The sequence below is a fragment of the Salvelinus namaycush genome, chromosome 15, assembly GCF_016432855.1.
Source record: "Salvelinus namaycush isolate Seneca chromosome 15, SaNama_1.0, whole genome shotgun sequence".
NCBI lineage: Eukaryota > Metazoa > Chordata > Actinopteri > Salmoniformes > Salmonidae > Salvelinus > Salvelinus namaycush.
The window spans coordinates 29,127,028-29,149,780 of record NC_052321.1 but is presented as its reverse complement, the minus strand read 5'-3'; the positions used below and the strand labels follow the sequence as shown (position 1 = coordinate 29,149,780).

At 43.2% G+C, this 22,753-nt stretch overlaps 1 protein-coding gene across 1 annotated transcript in view; it reads left to right on the top strand.

Annotated features, from left to right (window-relative positions):
* slc24a4a (solute carrier family 24 member 4a) overlaps positions 1-22,408 on the top strand; it is a 61,168-nt gene extending 38,760 nt beyond the window's left edge. Inside the window, exons 3-17 of the mRNA XM_039009101.1 lie at positions 11,915-11,991; positions 12,689-12,763; positions 12,923-13,007; positions 13,627-13,730; positions 16,578-16,652; positions 17,439-17,464; positions 17,684-17,737; positions 18,007-18,098; positions 19,837-20,006; positions 20,754-20,910; positions 21,069-21,235; positions 21,530-21,644; positions 21,768-21,880; positions 22,037-22,102; positions 22,256-22,408. Of these exons, the coding sequence (XP_038865029.1) occupies positions 11,915-11,991; positions 12,689-12,763; positions 12,923-13,007; positions 13,627-13,730; positions 16,578-16,652; positions 17,439-17,464; positions 17,684-17,737; positions 18,007-18,098; positions 19,837-20,006; positions 20,754-20,910; positions 21,069-21,235; positions 21,530-21,644; positions 21,768-21,880; positions 22,037-22,102; positions 22,256-22,408 (1,529 nt within the window). The remainder of the gene's footprint in view (positions 1-11,914; positions 11,992-12,688; positions 12,764-12,922; positions 13,008-13,626; positions 13,731-16,577; positions 16,653-17,438; positions 17,465-17,683; positions 17,738-18,006; positions 18,099-19,836; positions 20,007-20,753; positions 20,911-21,068; positions 21,236-21,529; positions 21,645-21,767; positions 21,881-22,036; positions 22,103-22,255) is intronic.
* Positions 22,409-22,753: the final 345 nt, after the last annotated feature.

The following is a 22,753-nucleotide window of genomic DNA, read 5'->3' as shown; positions in this document are numbered from 1 at the left end:
CTCCATCACTCTCCTTCTTGGTCAAATAGCCCTTACACAGCCTGGAGGTGTGTTGGGTCATTGTCCTGTTGAAAAACAAATGATAGCCCCACTAAGCTCAAACCAGATTGGATGGCGTATTGCTGCAGAATGCTGTGGTAGCCATCCTGGTTAAGTGTGCCTTGAATGTCACCAGCACAGCACCTTTACACATCGTCCATGCTGCACGGTGGGAACCACACATGCGGAGATCATCCGTTCACCTACTCTGCATCTCACAAAGAAAGCAGTTGTAACCAAAAATCTCACATTTGGACTCATCAGACCAAAGGACAGATTTCCACTGGTCCACCGCTCGTGTTTCTTGGCCCAAGCAAGTCTCTTCTTCTTATTGGTGTCCTTTTTAGTAGTGGTTTCTTTGCAGCAATTCGACCATGAAGGCCTGATTCACGCAGTCTCTTCTGAACAGTTGATGTTGAGAAGTGTCTGTTACTTGAACTCTGTGAAGCATTTATTTGGGCTGCAATCTGAGGTGCAGTTAACTCTAATGAACTTATCCTTTGCAGCAGAGGTAACTCTGAGTCTTCCTTTCCTGTGGCGGTCCTCATGAGAGCCAGTTTCATCATAGCGCTTCATGTTTTTTGTGACTGCACTTGAAGAAACTTTGGAAGTTCTTGACATTTTCCAGATTGACTGACCTTCATGTCTTAATGATTGACTGTCATTTCGCGTTGCTTATTTGTGCTGTTCTTGCCATAATATGGACTTGGACTTTTACCAAATAGGGCTATCTTCTGTATACCCCTACCTTGTCACAACATAATTGATTGGCTCAAACACATCAAGGGAAGAAATTCCACAAATTAACTTTTAACAAGGCACACCTGTTAATTGAAATGCATTTCAGGTGACTACCTCATGAAGCTGGTTGAGAGAATAACAAGAATGTGCAAAGCTGTCAAGGGTGGCTATTTTGAAGAATCTCAAATAGAAAATATATTTTTATTTGTTTAACACTTTTTTGGTTACTACATGATTCCATATGTGTTATTTCATAGTTTTGAGGTCTTCAGTATTATTCTACATTGTAGAAAATATTAAAATAAAGAAAAACCCTTGAACGTGTAGGTGTGTCCAAAATTTTGACTGATTCTGTACATGTTCGTGAGAGTCTCACTTCATATTAGTGTGTAGCCAAAACTTTTCGGACGCTACAGACAGAAGTTGGCAGATCGGCTGTACAGACTCCAGACAAGTCTCAAGACGCTTGTTGGGCTTGTAGATCAAAACGGAGAACACCACTGTTTGTGAGAGTCTCATCTTACCATAGAGGGGTCATAATAAACTGTTCGGATGCTACAGATGATTTTGTGAGAAGACCGATTTAGGGATGTGTTATGGTCTGACAAACACCGCTCTAGCTCTGTCACCTAAAGGGGTTAAACCCACTGGAATAGTGACAAACTTGCCTGGTAAAGGATGCAAATGTATTTTGTCGCCACCTACAGTGAGAAAGGTGGTTTGAGAGGCCAAGAAAGAGTCCAAGGGCCACAGTTGGAGAATTACAGAACTTGGTCGCATATTGGGGTCACCAAGGGTCCATATCTACAATTAGACGCCACCTCCATGCCAATAGGTTATTTGTAAGTGTTGCTATTAAAAAAGCCTTTATTAAGAGTAACCAACAAATGTAAATGACTGGAGTTTGCTAAAAGGCATTGACACTTGGATTGGAACCGGGTGCTATGGTCTTATTTATTTTATACAGTCTTTTTTGCTAATCTTTATCAAGGATGCCAATCATTTTGGAGGTGACTGTACTTGCACATGTGCTCACACACACATTTACACACACACACACACACACACACACATGACTGTGTCCTAACCTAACTTCTTGATTGCATGTTTGTCTTTTTACATTTGTTGTTGTAAGACACTAACTAGCTGAATGTGCTGTCTGGCTGTTGTCTACTACAGAGAGAGTAATGGTGTTGTTTTCAATGATTGATCACTGCTGATTGGGTTTCTTTTAATGGAGCACCTGTCAGATGGAGGCAGGAGCATCCTGGAGGATCCGGGTAAGGGGAGTGCTAAAGAGAGGCAGAAGCGCCTCTAGCCTTTTGGGGCTTTAAGCAAGATTTGGTTTGGGGGCCCCCCCACCTCACAGACAAAATATGTTAGTGCGCCCCTTCTTGCCAGTGGTGTGAAGAGAGAATTTTGCAGTTTTAAAGCTAATTTCCCACCGTTCTACACATTTTGCCATGACTTATGTCATGTTCATATGATATCTGAATAAGAGTGACTAACAAAATCAATGGGGTCACCCTGGAGGTCAGGGCCAGTGACGTGCAGTGAGGTCAGTGGCTGGGTAGGCACAGGCAATTATCAAAGCCAGATTTACTCACAAATAAACCTTGATGAAGCCTAAGTTCACCATACAACAGATAGCTTCAACAACGAGAGTGGCATAGGCTATTAACTGAAATTGAAAAATAATTTTCACCAAATGTAAATACCAATGTAGCCAAGATCCACCAGCGATAGCCTACAATGGTGGCATATTTCATATCATCCGACAAAATGACACAATACTCAACTCAGCTCAGCTTAGATTGATGTAGCATCCACAGTAACAACCAATAGGTGGCACTAAAAGACCAATATGGGCACATTTCATCCAAATAGTTTGCAAAGAAAACTCCATAGTCTTTCACAATGGATTTAGAATTCTTCCAATGCACCGCACGTGGCACACGCAAACACACACATAATAATATTATTATGTGACATATTATTACGCACACATACAGTATATGACAAAAAAGCTTCTAACAAAATGTTGATATCAACAATTGAAATGACTGAAAAATGCAGTTCAAAACGTCAAAAAAAAAAAAATTCTAGCTTGATAAATCAAATGCATCAAAGGGATGTTGTCTATTCTCATGTTCATTCAACATCCTTCGGGGTGAACTGCTCGGTGACAGCGTTGTTGAAGTCACAGAACCCCAAGTCCTTATTTTCGTTCTGCATGCACACAGCAGGCCAATGGACGTGTGGGAGATGCATCCCCAAGGCCTCATTCAGATCCATTTTCACACTGACACAAAAAGTTACACACACAGAAACAGTAGCGGGTAGCATAGTTGTCCCACACAGCACACAGGTAGGCACCTCCATAATTAGGGCAGTGGTTTTCAAACTTTTTCAGCGGGGAGGTGACTACCTCATGAAGCTGGTTGAGAGAATGACAAGAGTGTGCAAAGCTGTCATCAAGGCAAAGGGTGGCTACTTTAAAGAATCGAAAGTGTAAAATATATTTAGATATGTTTAACACTTTTTTGGTTACTAAATGATTCCATGTGTTATTTCATAGTTTTGATGTCTTCACTATTATTCTACAATGTAGAAAATAGTAAGAATAAAGAAAAACTCTTGAATGAGAAGGTGTGTTTGTCACATTGCATAAGGATGGGAGACAGGCGCAGGAATACGTAATAGTTAAAAAAAATCTTTACCCAAAACAAAAGAGCGAGGTGTAAACCCCTAAATAATTCATTGTACGAGACCCGTAATAACAAGTGCACAAAAATACACGTAGTAACACAAACCGAATAAAACAGAGCGCAGGTACTCACAAGACCAACGGACATAGGACAAGGACAATGGGGAACAGAGGGCACATATATACACATACTAATCAGGGGGAATGGGAATCAGGTGTGCATATAGAGACGACAGTCCGGGTTTGGTGGTGATGATCCAGTTCAGTGACACCAAGAAGGCCGGTGATGTAGACCTCCGGAGCTGGTGAACGGAATGAGCAGCAGTACCGCGGGGATCCGTGACAGTGTCCAAACTTTTGACTGCTACTGTATGTTTAGGTTAAAAAACCAAGGCAGATCTCAAAGCATTAGGCTATTATACAAACACTTAATTTACTAACTACTCTCAATACATTTATCAACCTGAATCTGTTTATTATACGCTGTAGTCGATATGGGAAATCCAAACTGCTAAACTCTCTAGCTTATATAACAATTCTGAACACACTCTATCAAAAAGCAGACTCTAAATGGCATAGGTTGTCAGGTTGAATCACAGTGAGGCTAGCAGACAGTGCTCGTGGTGTGACAGTAAAATGCTGTGTGAGCGCTCTGTGGACTGGAGCAGTGGGCTGCTGATGACGCTACGCTGTACGATAGCTAGCTTCTAGCTCACAGAGATGCTCTCCCCTCCCCTCTCCTTCCCTTCCTCTCTTCCCTTCCTCTCTCCTTTCCCGGGAGGTGACCTTGAGGCCTGTCCTCTGTTATGGTGGAGGGTGGGGGAGAGTGGGGGAAGGTATCGGCTGCTGAGGGCCTGCTGGAAATGTGATCAAGGCTACAGTGTCCCCACCATTTGTTATATCCCTCTGGGAGGGAAGCTGCTACTGCTGCCGCTATGGCTACAATGGAATCTGATGCTAGAGTATACTACTGTACTGTTGATAATAATGTACATTAGTCAAGAATGAACAATTAATATACTGTAATACATATACTGTAGTGTATTTTCAGTCAGTACAGTATAATATTTTGAATTGCAGCATTCGATTTGAAGTGTTATCTATGACTTGATAATTACAGATATATTAATTTGCTACTATTTTGATCAGCCTATAATATTTTGAGGACGAGGTCTGTCCATTAGCTGTGTATTTGTACATTGTGTGTGTGGTTTGATTGGAGTTGGGAGTACACACAAACTGTATGTCTCCCTTCTGTATCCCTGGTGGGCATCTTGTGTCTATTGGGCTTCTGTCCAACCCACCAGAGAGATGCCAGTTATGGATGATGTGGAGAGGGAGAGAGAGAGAAAGAGAGAGAGATGCCAGTTATGGATGATGTGGAGAGGGAGAGAGAGAAAGAAAGAGAGATGCCAGTTATGGATGATGTGGAGAGGGAGAGAGAGAGAAAGAGAGAGAGATACAAACTTGTTTGCACTAATATGCACACTTGTCTTATCCAACTAGCACTGACTTTGCTGATAACTTCATCATTAAGGAAAATGTACTTACTATGTCTTTAAGAGAGAGAGAGAGAGAATGGTGACAAAGTTAATGACGTCATTGGTTGGAGAGGTTGCAGAGAGACACATGGACCTCGCTGGGTCTCTGTGTCTCAGGAGACTGGGGACCGAAGAGGCCACTGATCCGATCAAGGAACAGATGGGCCGTTTGGGCAACAGAGCCTAACCTAGCACTGCTCACAGCTCCTGAGGGAGATCACCCTGTGGTGTAGCATGGCTCTCACCCACACAGATCTACAGGCAGGAGTCAGACTCACCAACACAGCACTAGAGGCAGGAGTCAGACTCGCCCACACAGCACTAGAGGAAGGAGTCAGACTCGCCCACACAGCACTAGAGGAAGGAGTAAGACTCACCCACACAGCTCTAGAGGCAGGAGTCAGACTCGCCCACACAGTTCTAGAGGCAGGAGTCAGACTCACTAACACAGCTCTAGGCAGGAGTCAGACTCACCCACACAGCTCTAGAGGAAGGAGTCAGACTCACCCACACAGCTCGAGGGGCAGGAGTCAGACTCACCCGCACAGCTCAAGAGGCAGGACTGAGACTCACCCACACAGCTCTAGAGGCAGGAGTCAGACTCACCCACACAGCTCGAGAGGCAGGAGTCAGACTCACCCACAAAGCTCGAGCTATTCCAGCCTTCTCTGGGGGTAAAGCACTGAGACTCACCTAAACTCTTTGATGCAGGTTAAGACTCAAATTCACCCTGTCAAATCAAATCCAATCAAGCTTAGCACATTTCAGGCATTGCTGCAACACAATGCATTTTACAGGAAAATAAACATGCATAAAACACAATGCAAATAAAATATTTACTACACAACAAACATCAGAGGATAAAAAACGAAATAATAACAATAAAAACTTCAATACTAAAAAGCACGCTAAGGAATAGCAGAGCTAAAAAGGTGTGTTTTAAGATCCCTTTTAAATATGTCCACAGTTTCGGCCCCCCCTTATGGTGAATGTACACTAGATGCGGGAAATTTCCCGCGTGCCGCTTAGGCTGCTCATTGTGACTCGCTTGTGGGCGTGCTGGCAGCATATGGCAGCATGTTCGATTGTCCATCAAGAATTCAGCATAGCAAGTTTGTATGAAAGTCTGGTTATTAAATGGGTACATAGTTCAATAGTAATATCCTCTAAAACGTTCTGGTGACAAACAAACTTTGCTGCCCTGTTTCCAATTGTCCACATGGCTGGGAGAACCTATTCAAGTAAGTAAATACATTTTGAAAATGTAAAAAAACAATGTATTATTAGCTAACTAGCTACAGTGCAGGCTAACTCAAATGAGCTGCTAAATGAGCTAGCTAGCTGTCTATCTAGCCAACTTCACATATACTGTATAGATAACGTTAGCTAGCTAAGTGAATGAAATATCACCATCTACCTAACTTCATATTAGCTAGCTATCTTGGTGTTTTTATCACTGTAAAAAACTAACTCCAAATGCATTTGTAGGTAGCTAGCTAACAGCCATGGAGGAGGGTGAAAGGATAGCAGCCTCAACTGTCAGTGAGAGAGTAGACTATTCTGGATAGGGCAAGTACTTTTGTGTAGTTCCTGTCCCTAGAAGTGAGGATGGAGGTAATAGTAACATAATATTCAGTGTGGTGTAATTTGACTATAATGAAGTCTGTTTCTTGAGGTTTTCTGTCCTCAGATAAAGAGAGCTATGAAAGCCTGTCTACATATGAAGAGATCCCAATGAAGAGCAGTGGTTCTCAGTCCTGGTCCTGGGGACTTAAAGGGGTACACATTGTTTTTTTTAAACTTTTTTTTTTTTTGACACAGCTGATTCAAATGATCAACTCATCATCAAGCTTCAAGTGGTATTTATGTATTCATTTGTGATGCTATCCTTGATATGATCCTGCTGTTGTCACATGCTACACATGCACGTGTGTGCCCATGCATCTATCAATCCAATTTTATCATGATTTGTTATCAGGGATATTATACTTTAGTAATCCACAATGACCTGGTGATGTAAAAGTGAATAATTACATTGTCTTTCATATTCCTACAGATACCTTGCAACTGGAGATTCCTTCAAAGCGATTGCCTACAATTAACATGTAGGGCACTGCAAGGTTGGGTGACCAGGGCCATCTGGGACTGCCTCCTGGAGGAATTCAGGTGTGTGAAGTCTACCTGTGTCCTGCATAACTTCATGAGGATGGACACGAGGACCAGGAGTGGATCTGCAGGTCGCCGCCATGTGCCAGAGGAGAAGTCTGCTGCTCTGCAGGATGTTTCAAGGATGGGGTCCAACAACACAGCAAGAGGCAATCCGTGTGCAGGAGATCTTCACCTCCTACTTCTTCAAAGAGGGCAACACCATAGACTACACTATGCACAACCAAAGTCTATTTTAAGAGCCATTCACATTGCAATAAGAGTATTCTTCCATTTACTTAGCTATGTCAACTGCAGTTATTCAATTCCCAGTTTCTCTCCCTTTTATTTCTGCTTCTCAGGTAAGGGTGTGATGTCTGTAAAAAGAACAAAAAAACAGGCTATTTTAAATCACCCATATTGAAGAAATGTAGAACAATTAGACACCCTATAACCGACACCTTCACACTCATGTGTCAATCTGATTGATTGATTGTGCTGTGCAGTAAGCAGACTCAGGTGTATAACTGTGGCTCCTTCCACCTTAGGCAATAGGGCCAACCATGGAGAATAGTAAGACACTTCATTATTTCTATAACTACGCTATATTGTTTGTCCTCGTGTGTCTGTTCATATTTTTCAGCATAAAGTACTTTGCAGCCACTTAGTGTGGTGTGGACACCAGATGAGGCCACACACACATTCCTGTTGAACACTGTCCCTTTAACTCTTATTTTCTCAAGAATTCTCTCTCCTTCACTTCATCCCTGTCTCCTCTTCGCCCTAGATCCTCTAGGTTATATCAGCTGTGTCGGTTACCCCCTGAACTGTCTACATAGAGGCCACAGCATGATCAGAGGTGAGAGGTCACTTGGTCAGGTCAACAGGAAGTATTATTAAAGAGATGCTTTACATTGAAATACAGATAGAGATGCAGTAGTCCCAGAGTTAATGATCCAAGGTCAGTTTTGCATTTCACCTCCTGATTATTATGATGACTAACAATGTTAGAATAAAAAATTAAAACACAAGGCATAAACATGCTATATCTCTCTCCATCTGTCTCTCGTCTGCGGATATGTTTTGATGTGAGAGGATGCCAACCCCCAGTTCCATCATTGCCACCTCACCTGCTTTTAAGATAACCTTCGGGCCGACTAGAGACACTATTATGTAATTGTGATGAACTGAGAGAATATTAGGGTAGCACTGTGATTCATTAATCATATGCTGCCTTCCCTGCTCCTATGTTCTTACCTCTTTCCCTTTCTGTCTTTTACACCTCTCTCGACACCTCCTCTTTCTTCCTCTGTTTTTATAATGCACAACAGATGTGCATTGAAGTACAGATTGAACTTGTATTTATAATATTACAATTATAGTATTTATAATGCTTGTATTTCATAACACTTGGATAATGAACTGCTTTCAATAAAGTGTTTCACATTCTCTACTGGATGAAATGAAGTCTCTCATTTGATGAAATACTACACCTATCCTGTTTATCAGATCAATGCAGATGAGGGGCATTAGATATTGAGATGAACCGGTTTTAGAGTATTTGCATGATGCGTAGGAAGTGTAGTGTACTGTTTAAAAAAAAAAATATTTCTGTATATATGAATTACAAATCAGGCTTTAATTAGTTAAATCCTGTTTCTTGTCTATTAGTTACAATGTGTAACCATTGATGTCCCAGGACCAAGATTGGTAAACACTGTTGAAGTGTATAATTGTAATACATAAACTCAGCAAAAAAAGAAACGTCCCTTTTTCAGGACCCTGTCTTTCAAAGATAATTCATAAAAATCCAAATAACTTCACAGATCTTCATTGTAAAGGGTTTAAACACTGTTTCCCATGCTTGTTCAATGAACCATAAACAATTAATGAACATGCACCTGTGGAACGGTCGTTAAGACACTAACAACTTACAGACGGTAGGCAATTAAGGTCACAGTTATGAAAACGTAGGACACTAAAGAGGCCTTTCTACTGACTCTGAAAAACACCAAAAGACAGATGCCCAGGATCCCTGCTCATCTGTGTGAACATGCCTTAGGCATGCTGCAAGGAGGCATGAGGACTACAGATGTGGCCAGGGCAATAAATTGCAATGTCTGTACTGTGAGATGCCTAATACAGCGCTACAGGGAGACAGGACGGACAGCTGATCGTCCTCGCAGTGGCAGACCACGTGTAACAACACCTGCACAGGATCGGTACATCCGAACATCACACCTGCGGGATAGGTACAGGATGGCAACAACAACTGCCCGAGTTACACCAGGAACGCACAATCCCTCCATCAGTGCTCAGACTGTCCGCAATAGGCTGAGAGAGGCTGGACTGAGGGCTTGTAGGCCATGTTGTAAGGCAGGTCCTTACCAGACATCACTGGCAACAACATCGCCTATGGGCACAAACCCACCGTTGCTGGACCAGACAGGACTGGCAAAAGTGCTCTTCACTGACGAGTCGCAGTTTTGTCTCACCAGGGGTGATGGTCGGATTCGCGTTTATCGTCGAATCAATGAGCGTTACACCGAGGCCTGTACTCTGGAGCGGGATTGATTTGGAGGTGGAGGGTCCGTCATGGTCTGGGGCGGTGTGTCACAGCATCATCAGACTGAGCTTGTTGTCATTGCAGGCAATCTCAACGCTGTGCATTACAGGGAAGACATCCTCCTCCCTCATGTGGTACCCTTTCTGCAGGCTCATCCTGACATGACCCTCCAGCATGACAATCCCACCAGCCATACTGCTCGTTCTGTGCGTGATTTCATGCAAGACAGGAATGTCAGTGTTCTGCCATGGCCAGCAAAGAGCCCGGATCTGAATCCCATTGAGCACGTCTGGGACCTGTTGGATCGGAGGGTGAGGGTTAGGGCCATTCCCCCCAGAAATGTCAGAGAACTTGCCGGTGCCTTGGTGAAAGAGTAGGGTAACATCTCACAGCAAGAACTGGCAAATCTGGTGCAGTCCATGAGGAGGAGATGCACTGCAATACTTAATGGAGCTGGTGGCCACACCAGATACGGACTGTTACTTTTGATTTTGACCCCCCCTTTGTTCAGGGACACATGATTCCATTTCTGTTCATCACTTGTCTGTGGAACTTGTTCAGTTTATGTCTCCGTTGTTGAATCTTATGTTCATACAAATATTTACACATGTTAAGTTTGGTGAAAATAAACGCAGTTGACAGTGAGAGGACGTTTCTTTTTTTGCTGAGTTTACATGCAGACACAGCATCATACAAAGACTGGAATGTGATACTCCTGGTAATGGATATGACTGAAAAATAAACTCAAAGACATTCATACCTGAACTGCACCTTTATTTGCCAAAGTAGAGTACATGATCAGTGAATATATTACATGTACAGGCTACAATGTGGGGATCTCATGCATGGTAATAACTACATGTATATATGACTTGCATCCTTGGCACAAAGTTATATTATATTGTACTCAATCCATAGGCATTAATGTCATTCAGACTGTTTTGAAGTTGATACAACTGGCTATGATAGCTGAGGTTCATAGCTATGTTGTGAACTAATATGTATACTAAACGTTTGGGTCCATACACATATCGGCTAGATAGCTAGCTACACATCCATAGGCATACAGGTAGGTATTTTTATCCTCCACTGCACAATAAGCAAGAACATAGCTAGGTACGTTATTTAATCTATCACCAGTGCATGGCAAATATCAGCAAGGCAAGCTTACAAAATTGTACATTCAATTTGCAGTAAATGCTTTAGCTAGCTAGATTCTTTACATCCACTGTTTCACAAGATGACAGCCTGGTTTGCTGGTTGTTTCAGGAGTCCCTAAAACATTAAACAACCAGAATTACAATTTCATACTCATGCCACAACACCCATAAAGCATAAAGCTAGCTTGCTAAATCGCAATTTTTATAAAACGGCATCATGTGCTAGTGTATCATGCCCGTTAGGTTCTCTGGCAGGCTATTCCAGAGGATGGGGGCATAGTAACTAAAGGCTTTCTCCATGCCACTTGGTCCTAGGCGTTGGGATAGTTAAAAGGCCAGTGCCAGAGGACCTACAGGGTACATAACTTAAAAGCGTGTCTGACATGTATTGGGGTGCATAAACATGGATTGATTTAAAAACCAATAAAATAATCTTAAAATGTATGCTAAAACTCACAGGCAGCCAGTGCAGAGACCTTAAATACGGTGTAATGTGTGTTCTCCGTCTGGTCTTGGTCAATACCCGTGCTGCAGCATTCTGTATGTTTTGCAGTTGACCAATGGCTTTCTTGGGTAGACCAGACAGGAGAGCATTACAGTAGTCAAGCCTGCTTGTAATAAAAGCATGGATGAGTCTCTCTGTATCAGCCTGAGAGAGAAATGGCCGCACCTTGGCAATGTTCCTCAGGTGGTAAAAAGCTATTTTGGTCACATTCCTAATGTGTGATTCGAAGAGGCAGGACTTTCAGACTCTTCTCGCTCTTTGAGGCAGGACATTGAGTGTGATCAAAGCACAAATATCTTTGGATAACTCTATAAAGTGTCAAAATGCCTGATTCAGAACTGTTGCAGACAAAATAGTCCTAAAAAATTGTACATTAAGTTGATTGCTTGTTGTTGTTTTTCAGATCCATTTTATGCCCAAGTTATTTATTCAGTATTTATTTATTGTTTCGCTATTTGTGGTGTTGTAAGACCAACCCATGACTTTGGAGATGTCTTTGTTTTCTTTCAGCCATCAATGAGTTCCCTGAGGATGTCTTCACCACCTACCAGCGCACCAGAGGAGCTGTCCTGCTGCACATATTTGCGGTAGGAGATTGATGTGTGTGTGTGTTTAAACACCATGTGGTTCAGTAAACCAGGCGTGTGTTGTTGACTGTGTATGTGTGTGTGTATGTGCATATACAGTATGCGTTTCTAGCTTACATGTGTGTCCATCCGTGCACACATATCTTTACACAAAGATGACCCTGCTGTGATGTACTGGTCCGTAGGCACTACTAGGCAGTATGTTATCTTCAGTCCTGACGTCTTCATCCGTGGAAAAGTGGTGCGGCTCTGTGATAGACCTTTTTTTTTAATACTCTGTGTCATTGTTTGTGACCTGTTATCTTCCTGTCCGGTGATGTCCTGGGCTGTGCTGTGAACAACACGGGTTGGTTTGTACCCAGCACCCTCTGGGCAGAGCCTGTCATCGCTTCCTTACACAACAAAAGGCACATCAAACATGCAGCCTCAGTTGACTCTCCTTTTTCTCTGGGGGGAAAGACAACTTTCTACTTTCTGAGGGCAGGATAGAGAATAGCAGGATGTGTGTACAGTGAGGCTGATTTAATTGTGTCTATTCTAACTCAGTGTTGTTGTATAGTAGAGTGTTCACTGTGCACAGCACAATTTCCTCTTTAACCCTCTACTCTTCTCTCATCTCCCTTTTTTCTTGTTCTACCTCTCTCTCTATCTCTTTCACTTTTCTACCCCCCTATCTCTTTCTCTCTTGCTCTCTCAGGCCCTCTACATGTTTCTGGCCTTGGCCATCGTCTGTGATGACTACTTTGTGACGTCATTGGAGAAGATCTGTGAGGTGGGTGAATTGAGCTCCCAATAGCAATCTCCTCTAGGCCATCAACCTCCTTCCTCTCCCTACGTTATTGACGTGTTGATGTGATGTGTTTGTGTGTCGATATTTGATGCACGAGGCTTCAGTGTGAGATTGTGCTTCCTCCCTCGGTGTGTCTGTCAGAAACTGGACCTGAGTGAAGATGTGGCAGGAGCTACTTTCATGGCTGCTGGCAGCTCAGCACCAGAGCTGTTCGCTTCAATTATAGGTGAGATGGGCTCATACTCTCTCACACTAGCACACTTACAGTATATACTGTACAAGTACAAACATGCTCACCTACAAGTAGATGAAATACATTCAGTAGTATGTAGACTGTATGTTCAATGCACTACTTTGGTATATAGGTTTCAGATCAATGTTGTTAGGTGATCACATTCGGAGATAACTGCCTCTCTCTTAATCTCTCCTTCGCTCTGTCTTTCCCTCTCTCTCTGTCTCTCTCTCTCGCTCTCCTCCCTTTCTCTCTCAATTCAATTCAAGGGGCTTTATTGGCATGGGAAACATGTGTTAACATTGCCAAAGCAAGTGAGGTAGATAATATACAAAAGTGAAATAAACAATAAAAATTAACAGTCAACATTACACATACAAAAGTTTCAAAAGAATAAAGACATTACAAATGTTATATTATGTATATATACAGTGTTGTAACGATGTACAAATGGTTAAAGTACAAAAGGGAAAATAAATAAGCATTAATATGGGTTGTATTTACAATGGTGTTTGTTCTTCACTGGTTGCCCTTTTCTTGTGGCAACAGGTCACAAATCTTGCTGCTGTGATGGCACACTGTGGCCATCTCTCTCTCTCCTTCTTTCCTGAAGGTGTCTTCATCACTCATGGAGACGTGGGTGTTGGAACCATAGTGGGCTCAGCGGTGTTCAACATTCTATGCATCATCGGTGTGTGCGGAATCTTCGCTGGACAGGTGTGTGTGTGTGTGTGTGTGTGTGTGTGTGTGTGTGTGTGTGTGTGTGTGTGTGTGTGTGTGTGTGTGTGTGTGTGTGTGTGTGTGTGTGCGTGACCCCCATGTGCCTCAGTCTGTATTGTTGCACACTGCCAGAAGGGGACCATTGTGTCAATCACAAAGTATTTGGGGCTATTTTATGCTCCAAATAACTCATTCAGTATTAGATGAATACAGGCCTGGGTTGTTCCACCAATTTGGTGCATTTTGAAAAGTGTAACTTGGTCAAATTTGTTTGGGATTTCACCTAATTGTAACACTCTGTCATAAAGACCACATGTTCAACTTCATTTAAAAAAAACAAAAAACAAACATGTTTTCCCATCTCAAGAGGTGAAATAACAAATTGACTATAGTTATTGCCTGTATAGTGCCAAATAAGGTAACAACAAGATTGACAGTAACAGGGTTGACACTTTCTTCTTAAATCAGCAATGAATCCGCTTGTGATGGAAGTGGAATGGAAGCTTGTTGTGTACATTAGGGATGGGCAATTGAACGCTTGCTTCACAATAACTTTATTGTTAAAACTTTTCTAGCCTTTGTATCTATGGGTAACAGTGTTGATGTGTTATACTCGACCCACTCAGTTTTCCGCCACAAAACACCAGAAAGGAGTGGAACCAATCTACCTGCTTTTACTCTGTGATTTTGAATGTTTCTTTAAAAATATATATTTTAAAAGGACTAGTTTTACCATAGTGAAACAAGAGTTCCGTTCAGATGTAAATGAATCACTAATCACATCAAAATCAACAACATAACTAAGGCTTTTGAAGAAATGTGGGGATTAAGTGGGTTAAAATCTTCTAGAAGTGACACAGGGTTGACGGAGGGACATGTCAAAATGTTGGCACTTTAGCAAACCTTTATTCATATATATTTTTATTTTTTAAATTAAAGATGAACGATTTATTGAATAATCCATGTGGTCTATATTAAAGGGCACTTCATTTAATATATCAGGCTTTTAAAATGCAATATCGGTGCACAAATTCTACTTAAAATATCAAAGGGGTGCAAAAGGCACTCTTTTAGTGGAATGACCCGCTGTCACGTTCCTGACCTGTTTTCTGTTGTTTGGTATGTGTTTATTGGTCAGGGCGTGAGAGTTGGGTGGGCAGTCTATGTTTTCTGTTTCTATGTTGGTTTTGGGTACCTGATATGGTTCTCAATTAGAGGCAGGTGGTTTTCATCTCCTCTGATTGAGAATCATATTAAGGTAGGTGTTTTCACACTTGTTTGTGGGTGGTTGTCGCTGTGTCTGTGTTTATTGCACCACACGGTACTGTCTCGTCTCGTTCGTTCTTTCCTGTTCATGCGTGCTTCGTTTTATGTAGTTTGCATGTTCAGGTCAGTCTACGTTGTTTGTTTGTTATTTTGTAAATATTCAAGTATAGTTCGTGTCAGTGTTCGTCGTGTCTAATAAATTCATTATGTCTACATACCTCGCTGCGTGTTGGTCTGATCCATGCTCCTCCTCATCCGAGGAGGAGGAATATGACGACGATCGTTACACCCGCCTTCTGTTTTTACACACATTTAGTTTTGCTTCCTTTTGTGTACCAGGCAGATGCCCACATGATCTTTTTTTGTTTTTGCCAAAAACAACAAACTGCCAGGATTACGTCATCATGTTTTTAAGCTGTCTTTTGTCTGATAACTGCTGTGCAGCAAAAAGCCTTACAGGTCTGGTTGCATTTAAAGTGCTGCCTGCAGCCTAAAAGACTCTCAACTGCTTTTGACAGGACAAGCGAGCACAATCCTGTCACTAGTTGTCACTACTTGTCATTAGTCACTAGTTTCCACAGCCACAAAGTCAAAATTGGCTATATTACAAAAATGTATTTAAAAAAAAACATTGCTTTTTGGCCTCAATTCAAAGTCCAGGTAGCAGATAATGGACCCTAACATATATTTATGTAGTTTGGTGCTGTATATTAACTAATATACATGGGTTCTAACTAGGGCTGGGCGATATGGCCTAAAAGTAATAGCTACATTTTTCTCAGAGGTTTGGACGATTCACGATATATATCTTGATTTTTCTAGTTTTTCTCTTAACAAATTAAAAAAGGCCAAGACATAATTCTTAATTGAATTTTCTTTATTAAAATAAAAAATATACTGGGCCTCAAGGCCTATTTGCACAATAATTAAGAATTTGCACAATAATTTATGAAATTATAAAATTCTGTCAAACAAAATATTTTCCTTTACTTTGTTCTTCACAAGTTTCTGGCGAGGAACACAACCCTGTGTCACGTTGGTATGAGGGATCGAGAGACAGGCGCAGGAATGCGTAATAGGGGTTTATATTAAGCCCAAATTACGGCGTGGTGTGTAAAGGCACGGGGACGAAGATCAAACAAACATGTAACAAAACAGGGTAGAAAGCCAAAACAAAAGAGCGAGGAGTACCTTGAATAAATAACACACGCGCACAATGATTAACACACGGGACGAGACGCGTAATCATCTGCGCAATCCACAATGGCACGAAAGCCAAAACACACAGCACAGGTAACATGCACCAACTGATAATGTAACAATAATCAAAAGCCCAATGGAAACCAAAGGGCACACTTATACAAATACCGATCAGTGGGAATAGGGGACAGGTGTGTGTAATGAAAGTTCCGGAGGGATCCGTGACACTCTCCCTCTCTCTCGCTCTTTCTTTCTTTCTCTCTCTCCTCTCTTCTCCATCTCTTTTCCTTTTGTTCTATTCTGTCTTTCCTCTCCTCTCTTTCGCTCTCGCTCTCTTTCCTTCTCTGTTCCCTTTGTCTCGTTCTCTCTCTCCTCCAGGTAGTATACCTGACTAAGTTTGCAGTGTTCCGTGACTCGCTCTACTACACCCTGTCTGTGTTGGCATTGATTGCAGTGAGTAACTGATCATCTCATCCCTAGTCTACTTTACATAATGAGGCCATTCAGACTGTCTAGGCCACTGAGCTCATAGAGGGTTGTGGGGAGGAGATTGTTCTGGCAGCTGCTTGTGTGTGTGTGTGTGTCTGGGGTTCTCTGTAATAATGGGAACTGGGGTTATATGTATCAAGCATCTCAGTTTGCAGTGCTGATCAAGGATCAGGTCCCATATGCCCATGTAATCCTATTCATTGTGATCTAATTGGCAAAACTGATCCTACGTCAGAACTCCTACTCTGAGACACTTCATAAATACGACCTCTGTATTGTACTGTAGAATACACGGCATACCCTTTCACACTATCATACTTTACATAATGAGGCCATTCAGACTGAGAGCCTCCAGTGTCCAGTGGCGTTTTAACCTTCATTTACTGCCTAGCCCACTGGGCTTACTGAGAGACCCAGCGGGCCGATAGACAGAACATTCCTCTGCTCAGAGAGAGAGAGAGAGAGAGAGAGGGAGAGAGAGAGAGAGAGAGATACTTTAGAAACTCTAGACAGCACATCATACTGTGTCATTGCTTTGCTTTTAATGTAAACAGTATAGAAACTGTTCTTTGTGCTACTTTCTCATAGCTATCGGTCTGTGACAGTAACTGCACCCTTGATGCATTTCAACAACAAGTTTATCTAAGTTTGAGTTTCGAGTTTCTTTAGAAGAAAAGTAAAGTTGATGCTCTTTCCCCTTGAAAGTATGGACGTTAGTGTAAGTATTTTTTCCCTGTTTTATTTTCTTAGGTCATTTACGATGAGAAGATAGTGTGGTGAGTACCATGATGTGTGTTTCCTTGTGTCTCAGCAGAAGGTTTGTGTGTATGTGTGTGTGTATGTGTGTGTGTGTGTGTGTGTGTGTGTGTGTGTGTGTGTGTGTGTGTGTGTGTGTGTGTGTGTGTGTGTGTGTGTGTGTGTGTGTGTGTGTGTGTGTGTGTGTGTGTGTGTGTGCGCCTGCAGACAGTCTGACTCTTCTCTGGATGTCTCTGCAGGTGGGAGAGCTTAGTGCTAGTACTGATGTACTTTGGGTACATTCTGATCATGAAGTGAGTTCCACTGGGACCTGTTCCTTCCCGCCTCAAACACACACACACACACACACACACACACACACACACACACACACACACACACACACACACACACACACACACACACACACACACACACACACACACACATACACACCTGAGCACACGCTACAAATAGAACAATCCACATATATAGTATATAATATAAGTTGAGTATAATGTACTGTGTATAAACTCTCAACTCTCAACTGAAGATGTAAACCTTTTCTCTTTTCTCGCATCAGATTTAACACCAGCATCCAGAACTATTTCACAGGGAAGGAGGACAAGAGCTTGGCCAATGGTAACACAGTGATCAGCAGCGAGCTGGAGGATGGTAATGCTTGTTATGACAGTTACATATGGGATGATCCGTCCAAGCCGTTACTTTCTCCAGGTAAGGGTAACCAGACAGGCTTTATGTTCTCCTCTCAGCCAACCCTCTGGCACTCTGACTGGCCTTATAGCAAAACAACTACTCTACTGTATCTGGCTGTCCTGGCAAACCTAGAAACTACTCTGAGCGTCTACTCCTGGCTCTTCCAATCTGGTTTAACGTTGTCAACAGTCCTCTCCACTATCTCCTCCACTATCTCCTCCACTATCTCCTCCACTATCTCCTCCACTATCTCCTCCACTATCTTCATTCCTCTTTGTAAACTCACAGCTCTGATCCTTCAAACAGAGTTACATACATATCTTCTCTTTTACTCTATTTTAGACTTTGTGTCTTTCTCCGAGTGGCTGATCTTCTCTCAGTGATAGAGGCTGTGCTATATTTCAGACTTCTCCTCTCCTGTCTAGTAGACTCAAGCTGAACTTGTGCTGCCGTGTGGCAACCCTGTCGCTACTGTAGCAAAGCCTGTCTGTTTAGCCTTACTAAACCTACCTGCCTGCTGTGACCTGGTCTGTGAGCTGGTGACATATGTTGCTGTGCTGTGTAGTGATGTGGTGTGCTATGCAGTTCTGTGTCTTGCCCTCTTCTACTGTGTCAAGTACAGTCCATTATTCCAGTCACAACATGTACATCAGTGGAGGCTGGTGGGAGGAGCTAAAGGAGGATGGGCTCATTGTAATGGCTGGAATAGAATCAATGGAACTGAGTCAAACATGTGGTTTCCATATCTTTCATTTGTTTGATACCGTTCCATTCCAGCCATTACAATGAGCCCGTCCTCCTATAGCTCCTCCCACCAGCCTACACTGACGTACGTATATGTGTAAGGGTGTGTGAGTTGGTGTTGGTGCGTAGCTGTGCAGGCATTTGTATGCCTGTGTGTATGATGTGTGTGTGTCCCTGTGTGTGTACCTGTGCGTGCCTACGTCTGTGTGAGTGTGCGTCTCTACTATACAAGTGTGTGTGTATATTGAAAGACAAACTGTGTACTGGCAGTTGGCTCACTCCCCTGCACCTTGGGGGCGGGGGGTGATTTGTGAGGTTTTATTGTTTGTCACACACACACACACACACACACACACACACACACACACACACACACACACACACACACACACACACACACACACACACACACACACACACACACACACACACACACACACACACACACACACACACACACACACTGAAGGTTTTAGTGTGTGTCACTCCGGTGGCTGATGATCCCATCTGACAGCGTCTTCAATGGGCCTTGAACTGAACCCATTGGGGCTCACTCTGCTGCTGTCACGCCACCACTTTAATTGTACCTCCTGACATACTGTATCCTTCAGGCTGGTATGTGAGTGTGTGTGTGTATGCACGTCCGTGCATTTGTGTGTTTTCGTGTGTGGGTGAGAGAGAGAGAGGGAGTTTGCTGGTCTGGCATGTGGGTGTATTAGGCATGTGTGCCAATGTGGGTACCTACCTCGTGGTTGTGTAAAGTTTCTTCTTCTTCTTTTTCTTCTTCTTTTTCTGCTGCTGCAGCTTCTTCTTCTTCTTTTTCTTCTTCTGCAGCTTCTTCTTTTTCTGCTGCTGCAGCTTCTTCTTCTTCTTCTGGTGCTTGGTGTGTAGAGTTAGTCCAAAGTTACTTTATGCATCTGTCTATGCTGTCTCACCATCTCTGTGTCTCCAGTGAAGCCCACTAAGATGTACAGTCGTGGCTCTGTGGTGATGGTGGATGAGATGATCAACTCCAGCCCTCCTAACTACAGTTTCCCAGACGCCGGCCTGCGCATCATGATCACCAACCATTTTGGCCCCAAGACACGCCTCCGCATGGCCAGCCGCCTCATCATCAATGAGGTGGGAGAGTTCACTGGGGTCAAGGGTTAGGGGTCAGAGGGTACAGGGTCAGTCAGGTGGGTCAGGCTGAGGAGCTTTGACACAGAACCCAAACATGTAGTTGTTACAGAAGGGATTAAAGTTTCCCAAGGGGTTGACTTTTTACATTGTATAGAAGCCAGGCCAATTGGAGAGGAGCTCAGTTAAAGTGATTTACTTAGAAGTGTAGAATGTTTGGCCAATCAGAGATTAGAGAGAAATTACAGTGTATGACGATATGCTTTTGTGGAAAGGCCTACTAGAGAGAAGTACGGTTTAGAACGATTTACTGTTGTAGAAAGTTAGGAGAGAAGTACAGTTTAGAGTGATAACTAGCCCACATACGTTTTGATAGGTGGCCTGCATGCTTCAATCATACTTGGCACATCATATGATCACTGTATGTGTCTCTATTGGTCAAAATATCCTGGGGGATATTCATCAAACTTTACAAGTTCATAAAGTCATTGCTCAGAGATAGCCCATTAAATAGCATGTGGGCCACTAAATCAGGTATGTGATGTTGCTACTACCACTGAGTGTGTGTGTGTGTGTGTGTGTGTGTGTGTGTGTGTGTGTGTGTGTGTGTGTGTGTGTGTGTGTGTGTGTGTGTGTGTGTGTGTGTGTGTGTGTGTGTGTGTGTGTGTGTGTGTGTGTGTGTGTGTGTGTGTGTGTGTGTGTGTGTGTGTGTGTGTGCGTGTGTGTGTGTTTGCGTGCGTGCCTGAGCAGCAACAGAGGCTGGTGCAGGCGTCTAACGGTGTGGACAACGAAACCATGGTGATCACTGATGGTAAACCTGAGACCTTGGAGAACGGCACCGTACCAGAGGACAAGACTGCTGAGGAAGAGGAGGGAGAAGCCCTGAATTCACCCTTCACCATCCCTGGTGGGTGGGTGTATGCGTGCCTGCATGCATGTATGGGTGTAATATCTTCCATTACATTGGCTGATGCACCAATAAACTACTTTCACACCCTACTCAAACTGAACGCTCACCCCCTTAGCGTAGGAACATGAGCTGCTATTTCTTGTTCCCTCCACCAGGGGGCTGCATGGAGAAGGTGAAGTGGCTGATCTCCTGGCCCATCCTGCTGCTGCTCTACTTCACTGTGCCAAACTGTGCCAAGCCTCGCTGGGAACGCTTCTTCATGCTCTCCTTCTTCCTCTCCACCGTGTGGATCGCTGTCTTCTCCTACTTCATGGTCTGGATGGTGAGACACGTTGGAGATTCTTTATTCTTACGTGTCGCTGACATTTTGTGGGAGACACAAAGAAACACTGTGCAATTTGATTGTTTTCGCAACCGGAGTTGAAAAGTCCCAACTTTATAGAAATGGTCAGTGACGAGACTCCACGATAACCAATCGGGTAGGGAAGCTCTCTCCTCTAGTTGTTAGCAAGCTTTGACACTGTGCTGGATATATTACGAACCATGCTACCATGCGTTTTGCATGCTATTTGGAAGATTACTGTATAATCTGTTAAATGTGTGACGATGTGTGCAGGTCACCATAATTGGCTACACTCTGGGCATCCCTGATGTGATTATGGGCATCACCTTCCTGGCAGCTGGCACCAGTGTCCCCGACTGTATCGCCAGCCTTATTGTTGCTCGTCAAGGTACAGCACCACTCTCCCCCCTCTCTCTCTCTCATCTTCACATTTTTGAGTACAGTACCAGTGTACAGTATACTTTATGGTCTGTACAGGATTTTCCATATCTTAATCTCGATCTCTCTCTAGGTCTTGGGGATATGGCGGTTTCCAACACCATTGGTAGTAATGTCTTTGATATATTGGTGGGACTGGGGCTCCCCTGGGCGATACAGACCATGGCTGTGGACTATGGCTCTGAGGTAAAGGAAGCACATTCAGGAACAGTTTGCCCTCATGCCTCTTGATCTCGATCTAGACCTCAGATTATTTATCTCCCTCCCTCCCTCTCCCTCTCCATCTCTCTCTCTCTCTCTCTCTCTCTCTCTCTCTCTCTCTCTCTCTCTCTCTCTCTCTAGGTGATGATCAACAGCAGAGGGCTGCTCTACTCTGTGGTGCTGCTTCTTGGCTCTGTGTTTCTGACAGTGAGTTAAATGAGATGTTTCTCCATTTTGAACTTTGCACTATCTCTCCCTCTCTCTCTCTCTGTGTGTGTGTGTTTCTCTCTGTCCCTTCTTCTCCCTCTCCCATGATCTCTCCCTCTTACACTGTTTCCTCTCTCCCTCTGTGCCCTGCAGGTTCTGGGGATCCATGTGAATCATTGGAAGTTGGACCTGAAGCTGGGTGTGTACGTGCTGGTGATGTACGTCATCTTCCTGTGTTTCTCCATCATGATCGAGTACAACGTCTTCACCTTCGTCAATCTGCCCATGTGTCTGGAGCAGCTGTAGGACGGCCACTGGACCAGAACAGAAGTCCCTGCTGAGTTATAGTCTCACACAGCCCTCTGGATCTAAACTTAATCACTAACTAACACAATCATTTCTATAATTTTACATTCCCACATGCACTTATTTTACACACTCCTTTCCCATTCCAGATGTAATTGTCTGCCCTTACTATACCCCTTTTACATTCCTTCACTATCAATCCATAATGTACAGTTCCCTAGATCTTTACATTCATCCACAATATCCTCTGTCCCCCAAACCACACTACCTACACATGCTTTTGTGCTGTCAATTAGAGGAGGAGATACCAACAGAACCGTATGGATTCTCCTTACTAACTCAGAG